General features: G+C 46.5%; 1 protein-coding gene across 1 annotated transcript; it reads right to left on the bottom strand.

Moving 5' to 3' along the window:
* Positions 1 to 305: 305 nt before the first annotated feature.
* Positions 306 to 8116, bottom strand: LOC118772132 (prosaposin receptor GPR37-like). The gene is made up of 2 exons (XM_036520399.1): positions 6900 to 8116; positions 306 to 1352 (listed from the first exon to the last, which is right to left on the bottom strand). The coding sequence occupies exons 1-2, from the start codon at positions 7989 to 7991 to the stop codon at positions 504 to 506; spliced, it is 1941 nt and encodes a 646-aa protein (XP_036376292.1). The 5' UTR covers positions 7992 to 8116; the 3' UTR covers positions 306 to 503.
* Between the last annotated feature and the right edge of the window lie 1172 nt (positions 8117 to 9288).

Below are 9288 nucleotides of genomic sequence, written 5' to 3'. Positions count from 1 at the left end.
AGTGCTCATCTTTTCATAATGTCTGCTGAGCTCATGACATTATGAAAGAATAGGAAAATGAAATATAACAACTGCTTAATTTCATTATGCATTCACAGAGAAATCACATAATCACATTGTGGTTCAACTGACTATAGACAATGGAATTGTTAGGTGAATGCTGTACATAACTAGGGAGCTGAACAACTGATTCAAAATAATCACCGCTATTCAACAACAAAAACAAAAACAGTAGCCTACAATTAGCCATTTTCAGTGCATTAATCTTGTATATAAATCTGCTCACTAGGCTGATAGGAGGCAGGAGTGAGAGCAAAATCAGGTTAAAATAAATTGAATTTGTAAAATTAATTATCCATATATTAATGACTATGACATAAAAGAACGGATTATGCTGCAGATGCGTACATCTTGCACAGCTATGAATAAAGGCGCTGTGCATTGTAGGTACACACCTCAGGGCTTGTATAAAGCGCGTACATGTGTGGTGTGTAGGCCAGTGCTCAGCACTGCGTCCCCACAGCGGCGTAGACGGGCGTGTTGTGGCGGACGGAGCCGAAAGGCGACAGCTCCAGCTCGGTGGTCCGCTCGCGGTCGTTGTCCTCGCTGGCGGCAGCCGACGCTGACGACGGCGGCCCGCCGGGGGTGCGGGTGTCGCCGCGGCGACGGCAGCAGCAGCAGCAGCAGCACTCCACGAAGGCGCGGCCGAAGGGGCGGCAGACGCAGAAGAGCAGCGAGGGCGTGGCAGCCGAGCGCAGGAAGAGAAGGAGCTGGGCGAGCAGGCGGAGCAGGTCGGCGGCCCGCCGCGGCACGCCGGCCGCCAGGTAGACGGAGACGGCATTGCTGGCGTTCTCGGGGATGACGCAGAGGCCATAGAGGATGGCCAGCGCCACCACCACGCAATTCATCTGGCTCTCCAGCCGCGCCTGCTGCTTGCCGCCGCGGGCGCCTGCCTTCTCCGCCAGCCGGATGCGCCGAGCCGTCACCAGCGCGCTGCCGATGGTGAAGAGCGTGGGCAGGCAGAAGTAGCAGCCGAAGCACCACCATAGCCGCGCCCCGGCGTAGGTCAGCCCCACCACGTAGACCGTGTCCGGGAGCTCCAGCGAGATCCCCACCTCGCAGCGTTCCCGGGCGGGCGCGTCCGGCGAGTCCCCGTCCCCTGTCGTCAGCTGGTGCACGATGAGCTCGGGCAGCGCCAGCAGCAGCGCCCCCACCCAGATGACGGCCAGCTTGGCGGCGGTGGAGCCGCAGTTCTCCGTCATCTCGTAGTACATCTGCGCGTTGGTGGCCGCGCGGAAGCGGTCGATGCACAGGGCGCACAGCGTGAAGGTGGCCACGCCCAGGGACACCACCTGCAGGGCGGACCCGCAAAATTCAACAGCTCAACCACACACTGACAGCAATACAGATTACAGTGGAGAGAGACACAGGCACATCTCTCCTGCGCTCACCTGAACACCTACAACAATTTCTTTCCTCATAAAAAAATTTCAAATCTATGGTTTCATGCTCTTGTATCTCTGCCGGCTAGCTTGTACCTTGTCTGGACAACTACTGAAACTCGTTGTGCACTTCTAACATTGTTGACTCTGTGCATGGCTTTCGCTTGTGTTGTACTCTGCCTCACTCATAAGTTGCTTTGGATAAATGTGTCTGCCAATGTAAACATAAATGTAAAGGGAAGCTCACCAATGGTTTAGTAGATGTCCATGAAAACAGCATGTCTCTAAATAATAACATTAAATAATCAAAAATAACCAATACTTAGCCATTAAATGACCAATAAATCAGGGAGATGTTCATAGATGTTCAGAGATTCATTTTGGTCTTATCTTTGACTCACTACTTTATGAGGGAAAACTTTTTCACAATGATAAGTTTGGCGGCCTCACTAGAATGTTGAATAGGTACTCATCCTAGGAGCAAAACCTTATTTTCTGAACAGAATCAGATGCACACTGTGAATTCACGAAAAAGCTGAAAGTTCTGGTTTCCCTCCTGTCTACATGATTTCTGTGCCAGTGGGAGGCGCTGCTTCCTGTGAATAAAACCATCAAAACATTTGGCATCAACAGGTCCCTGAGAAGAGCCCAAAAAACGGGATCCTCAGCCTCAAACAGTAAACAGGCCACGCTCTGACACCGCCGGCACTTCTACATAAACAGGAAAGGCAACGCGAGAGAGCTGCGCTCTTCTTCATAAATGGCAGACAGATGTTCCTTTTCTCCTCTGCTAGGCGACACAAAACACTCCTCTCCTATTGAGATGCTTGGGCCATGATGTATGAATACACACCAGACCTCCTCTGTGCTAATGAACTGCGGACCAGAGATGCCAGAATTAACCTACGTCAGCAAGATCCAGAGGCCAGCAATTATCACGATAACAACAGAATGGGTAAATGAAGCAGATCCTTCCACACAAACAGACCACAGACGGAGGAAATGAAAAGAAATAACATGGATTACAAGTAGTCTAATTCTTGCAGTTCTGACACCCTAGCAGAAATTGCTGAAAAAGTTATAACACATTTAATCAAGAAATAAACAGTTAATCACACACTAAAAGCCAGTTTGATTAGGTGAGCCTTAAAGAGATTTAAAAATACTGACACCATGTGTATTACTAAGAGTTAGGGGCAGGTCATTCTAAAGTGTCAGAGTCTGAGAAAAATCTGAGAAAAATCTGTCCAAGTGGTGCAGCTTCGTGATGGGGCCCGGGAGACAAGTTTAGAGTTCTGGTCCTTCCCATCGCTGAAAGTAACGTCTGCCAAGTCTTTAACACATAAACTTTGGCAGCGATACAGGTGAAAACAAGGTGAATATTTCATACTGCAAACAGAGGGAGAGAAAGGCACTAACTGCTGACAGATTTGCAGGAGAATGCTTTCATCTGGGCTGCAAGACCCAAAAAGCTTTGGGTCTTGCATGGTCACTTCATGCTCTGTGCTGAAATGCACAGTAGAAACACCAGAAGTCTAGGGCGACTGACCACACTAAATTTTAACTGACTGAACTTTATTGTCTGGACCAAAGCTCTGTCAGTCAGGGATAATGTGACAGCACATACCTTCATGGCAGTCGTATTCCCCGTGATCATCATCAGCACAACAGCTCAACATTTTCCACAAGAGTGGTGCTAAAATCAGGTTGGATTTGTATGTCTAACCTCTGCTATATCTCTGTTTACAAAGATGGATCGAGACACATTGAAAGCAATTTAATTGTTTCTGCTTTGAGAACAGCGGGCACGCGAACCGATTCCCCTGACGTTCGGCGTAATTATGCTCCATTAACTGCCTGATTAAGTGCTACTTAGCATAACCAAGGCCCTCGTTATTAATGCAGCTTTAATGCCCAGTCTGCAACTGGGTGACTCGGGGTGGCCATTTTGGAGCTGGAGCTGGTCCCGAAGCAATTACTCATGCTGTCTACAAAGGGGAAAAAAATGCACGTCCTTATGAAGACAAATAGCATGCACACATAAGCCACAGACAGGGGCTGCTACACCAATTGTCATGGACTCCTCTGACTTCAATAAATCAAGACACTGACCCTCCTTGCCCATCGCTTTATATATACCCCTGTGTGAAACAGTGCATTCTATTCAGAGAGCAGAACAGAGAAGAGCTGACTTCATAGAAGACTGGTGGTGTGTTTGTAACAAAACAGACACTTTGGCCTTTTTTGATAAAATAATGCATGATGAAATTTCACATGCAGCCCGAATGAGACTCTGTCCTCACAGTGAAAAGCATCTGTACCCTTACCTAACACAACACTGGAGTCATTAGCAGCTCACCTGTCGAGAGGCTCCCTTTGGCCCAGTTTTAAAGTTTGTAGGGACTTGTCTTGACTCCAGGGGATAATTAAGAGCCCGTTCATAATTAATCAGCTGTAATCTACACTAAAAGAGCCACCAATCTTCAGCAGTCTTGCACTCAGCGCCCATGGCAAGGTAAAAGAGATCAGGCTAATGATACCACCCGTCGTTTGGCACATGATCAAGTCCATCTGTCCTCCAACACTGGAGGTACAGAGCAGCAAGCAGAGTGGATGGCCAGGCAAACACACAGGACATTAACAAACACTGAGAGACCACCTTTCTACAGACAGTCCTGGGACCAAAAGTCTCTGCATAGGATTTGATTGATTGGGGTGCTCTTTTGGTCCCCTGTCCTCTTAAATTCTGTCCATTTCACCCTTTTCATCTTTACTCTGCCTGGCTGTTTTTTGAACTTGGTCATTTTAAAAGGGGTCTTTCTGCTTGATTGTATGTTTGGCGCTAGGAAGCACTTTTGAGCATCCCAGAATGAAATGAGCGATCCTCCCTCCTTGTCTCAGAGAATGTGGCACCCCTTGCCTCAGCTATGCTCTCATTTCCGGCGCTGTTATTGGAGTCATGTTGCGTTTTCGCCGTTTTGTGTCAGACTGTGATGCAGCCTGGGGCTCCCTCTGTTTTCCTCCATCTCTCTCTCTCTCTCTCTCTTTCTTTTCTTCACTCATACCCTCCAAATCTCCCTAGGCCTCTCGCCGCAGTGCTCTCTCACGGGACTGACTTTACCCCTTTCAGATCTTATACGCAACGCTGAGCAGTCACTCAGGGGCTCAGAGGTCAAACCTTCCAACAGCTCCACTGACCTGTTACACGCACCAGAGAGAAAGTGTCATGTTCACTTCCTGCTTTGCTCCCAACTCTTGGGAAACTGGCCTCTGTTAATCACAACTGCAGAAAATACCACATTTACATCTCCATTTAATAATATGGCAGACACTTTTATCCAAAGCACAGGTGAGGCAGAGTACAACACAAGCAAATAGCCACATAGGGAGTCAAAAGCCACTGCTGACCATTGTTTTATATGTTGTTTATGGTCACCTCCATTCACACTGGTATGGCATTATGGCACAATGGCTGCTCATTAAAGGGCAGGGTGGAGGGGTAACATGAGCCAACACCAGGAGGGTCAGGTGTTTGTCACTGAAATAATTACTGACATCTCAGGGTATTAAGAGAAGGCAAACCCTGGGAGCATGTAAATCCATCTCTGCTGTGAGCAAGGCGGGAGGCCGAGTTTCATACTGTTACGGCCAGACTCCTGCCAAAGGTGACTACAGGCAGTCACAGGGCAGTTGGCAGGACAAATACTCCGCACATAATAATACAACAACCCGGCTACTCACTCTTCCGAGTTTGGTCCAGCCGGGCAGAAGACGCAGCGGCAAGTGCTTCGCAGTTGAACTGGCTGAACAGTATTTATACAGATCGGAGAACAGATAGTTGGAGAGATAGCAGTGCACAGGAGTTTTAGAAAGAGTGGTTTGAGAGAGGGAAGAAAGTAATGTGGAGTAAAGAAAGTGGAGATCTGGAGATCGGTGCGCAAAAGAATGAAATAAAACGGTGGGGACCGGCCAGTCTGCAATAGACCGTCGGACCGGCTCCACCGTCCTATCCAAACAATCAAAACAAAACTAGAAAATAAACTCGACAAAAAATGCACCACCGTCTCACGAACTTTATACCTAAAGCTGCTCTTAAACACGAAGTGAGACAACTAAATTCGCACAATATAGTACGCTGGTACTCACTCAAATTCCCCGCGACCGTGCTTGCCGCCACAGACGTTTAAATTACCCGAGGTGCACAAGTTCGTGCACCCGTGACCCTGACGTCATGTGACCCCTAACCCCTACTTCCGTGCACCCTTTTTCCTGTCGTCATGTGGCATACCCGTAACAATACACAGGTGACCTGGGGGGTGGGCTGGGGTGGTTATGTGGTCATATAAATGGCACAGCCTAGCATCTCTAATTCCACTGTATCAGGCCCCTGCACCCTGGTAACTGAGAACTCTCTCTGCCTCAGGGAGTGCAAGCATAGGCGTGGAGTCAGTATAACCTTATGAATACAACATGCACACAATGTTTCTACAACATTACATTGACGTTGTGGTTGCAGACCATTGTTAGGCTTTACTTGCATGTTAGTCTGATATATTTTGCTCTTAAGGATAACACTTAAGGCTGTTTTCTGCCTGTGTTCCTGTTGATCTTGTGATGTGTGTTTAATGTATCTTACCAGGATGGCCCTTCAGGTCTCTCTGAAATCAATGAACCATAACAGTAATAGTGCTGTAGTGGATTACCCACTACACCCAGTAGGTAGAACCCAGTAGGATTATCACTTGAAATGCATGCGCAGTTTTAGGAAACAGGAAGACTTTTTTTAGCTTAATTAAATGTGTGCCACACGTAATGTTAAACAGACGCAGTCTGAAGCAGATCTGGAAATTACCCGTTTCACCTCTTGACGTAGCGAGTTATTTAACTCCGTTGCCATATGGCTCCTCTTAATATCAATTAGTCTCGAGCCACAACAAGCTATTATCCGATTCCTTACAAGCTGTACGAACGCTGCTTTCATCTATGAATATTTGAGCATGCGTGAGTGAAACACTAGGGATCTTTTCCAACGAAAGGAATTATTTAAACTTCAACAACCACTGGTATTAAAAGCAATTTTGCACATACGGTCCTTACTGGTTTGTCTGATATCACTGAAACACAGTACCGGTCTCGGTGATGGTCTCTAAAACCTCGGAATAATGTTTGTCAAAATTACAGTGTATTGATACACGGTGTTGAGCGGCTGTGGTGTTAAATGGTAGTTCAGTAATGCAGTTTAGACATTGTTATATAAACTTGTTTGGTAGGATAAATGTTGCAACTAAGTAAATTAAACATGAATCTTAATACTCTATATAAATCCATAAATAACGAACTTGCTGAATTCTGTTATTGTTCACATGTTATAATCACTTGCTGAAAAGTTTTCAGCTTCCACATTTCACGCCTAAACGATCTCATGAGGGCTGAACTAATCACTATTGATAGATTTACCTCAATATAAGATACGAGTTTGCACGAGAACTCGCCCAGCAACCAGCTCTTGGTCAGCTCCTGGTACACCACCAAAGGCAGGCAGACAACGACGACCACAAAGTCCCAGAAGGCCAGGTTAGCCAACAGCGAATTGGAGATGCTCCTCATGTAGTAATTATGACACACGATGCACATAGTCGAGATGTTCCCGATGACTCCAACGGTAAAAATAATGACAGAAACGCAGAGGATGGCGTATGCTCCATACGATTCACTCGTTATGGGATAGAAGGGATTCTTTGTGTCGTTCGTCTTCTCCTGTGTGTTAGGAGGAATAGGTGGGGTAACAGTTTCCCAGAGATCATCATATGGCAGCGTGAACGATTCGTAAATTGTGGTCATATCGAATGGAAAATCCGTGGATTGGGTGAAAGCCAGAGTTGTCGAGACCATTTCTTCCTCCGACAAAGTTGGTCCCAGCAAGGTATGCGACTGTGCAGGGGGAAGGCGGTCTCTCTTTAGCCTTTTTCTTCCATTCTTAAGTGTTTCCTTCTGGTGGTCTGTGGTGCCTCTTTTATGTCGGTGGGTCCTCACATGGCCTTTAAACTCACCGTGAGAACGTGGCTTTGAGTAATTGTATCCATCACCTGGCGTTTCCATGGAAGCAGGCTTCACAGAATCCAACTTTTCTTTCATGCGCCTGCGAGATTCTTGGCGTCTGGCTGCTGTTGGAGAGTACATCGCTGGCGTTTCGGGGTAGTTTGAGGAGTCCGCGTTTTTGTGTGCCAAACGTTTCGTTTCATGCATCGCTACAATTTTCATCTTAAACGAGTTTGCATTAGTGTTACTCACCGAAGTCTTGATGGCGTCCCTAGGGGACACACCTGTCGCAGGTCCCCTCCCATGGCCCATGTCGGTAATAACTGACCCATACGCCCTGCGCCATCGCCGGTTAGTATCTGAGATGGATTTGTGCACACTCCTTTGGGCGACGTTGTAGTTATGATTTTTTGGAGTGACGCCTGCCCTTGTTCTACTGTCATGTCTGTGAGTTAACACATCTTCACTCCACACTAACAAAAATATTATTCTCAAATGTAACACGAGCATTGTGCAAGCCACGTGTAGTACTGATACCTTGAAGGAAGGATCTGTGTTTTACCAAGGGAATGTTCAATCCTGAGACCACATCTATGTAATCGAATGACGAAATCAAAGTAAATGCTCAAGGCATCCTTCGCGTGAGGCTAAGACCATCCCCAAACAGAAGGCTGGCAAAGTAAAACGACAGAAAAGTCTTGTAATCCGTGCACATTTCAAATTAAATCTTTGAAGCTGTTATGTCCACTCGACAATTTGCCAACTAACAAAGGCTTGTATCCTTTCTCCAAAGCTGCTTTGAGAATTGAAAGTCTTACCAATGGCAGTAGTCTCGCAAACGGTTGCACACAGGTCGTCCGATAATACGGCAAGAGCATTTTTGAACTTCTTGGCATGTAAATATGAACTTCAAGGCGATTTAGACTGGTACTAAACAGCGCAGTCTTCCGCGTATCTGTGATCTGGAGTGAGGGGATGGGCGCGACAGAGCCTGGGAGGCGTCAGGCGCTCCGTCTTGAGTCGCTCGGTGGCTGTGATCTGAGCGCCTCCGTGAGGACCAAAGAGAAAATGGGTTCTCCCGCCGGTTAACCCGGATCTGTCAAAGTTAATCCGTCAGGATCCGTTTTGAAAAATTGGTAAGTGACTGGTTTCAGCACCGACATATATGAACATGACGTCCGAAAATGTGTCCATTAGGATCTCACCGCAGTTTAGAGAATTAAACAATATCGTTTCCTTTCCAAAATCGAGTGGAATAAAAATTATTAATTCTCTCTTGCACGCTTTATATTCAAGCAGATCGGTTTAAAAACGAACTTCTTACAACTTTTGCAAATTAACAAGGAGTCCTGTACTCAAACAGCACATAAAGAGCATGTATTAGATAAGGCTTTGAGTGTGAAGGACACCTCTTGCCTGACAGATCTGAACCCCAAAGCATGAGGGAAGAATCACTCTCCCCCAAAAGGTGAAAGGGCACCACAAACCTCAGGTGCTGCAATAGAAATCCAGGAGCCATTACTGTCTGACTGTTTGACAACAATTAAGCACATGAGATCTGCACTGCCATCTCTGAAGCCAACTAACTCAGCAGTGTCCCTTCACTGCAGCCATTCACAGTATGTGGCACTGGATGAAAAAGCTTTCAAGAGAAAGGTGAAAATACATCTTTTCAAGCTGTATCTCTAGTCTACCTTCCTCTCTGTCTACCTCTATCTATTCCATCTATCCCTATTTTCTATCAAAAAAGCACTCTAAACTAGTTTAGCACTTAACCGAGTATCTTACTGACCTCTCGTAATACTTC

Source organism: Megalops cyprinoides, chromosome 25 (genome assembly GCF_013368585.1).
Source record: "Megalops cyprinoides isolate fMegCyp1 chromosome 25, fMegCyp1.pri, whole genome shotgun sequence".
In the NCBI taxonomy this organism is placed as follows: Eukaryota; Metazoa; Chordata; class Actinopteri; order Elopiformes; family Megalopidae; genus Megalops; species Megalops cyprinoides.
The sequence above is the reverse complement of the archived record's forward strand: the minus strand, read 5'-3'. Positions and strand labels throughout refer to the sequence as shown.

Excerpts from the sequence above, each read along its gene's own strand:
- LOC118772132 (XM_036520399.1), bottom strand. The coding sequence starts at position 7,991 with ATGCTCGTGTTACATTTGAGAATAATATTTTTGTTAGTGTGGAGTGAA. Across the intron at positions 1,353-6,899 it reads AACTCGTATCTTATATTGAG|GTGGTGTCCCTGGGCGTGGC; the intron begins GTAAATCTATCA and ends TCCGCCCTGCAG.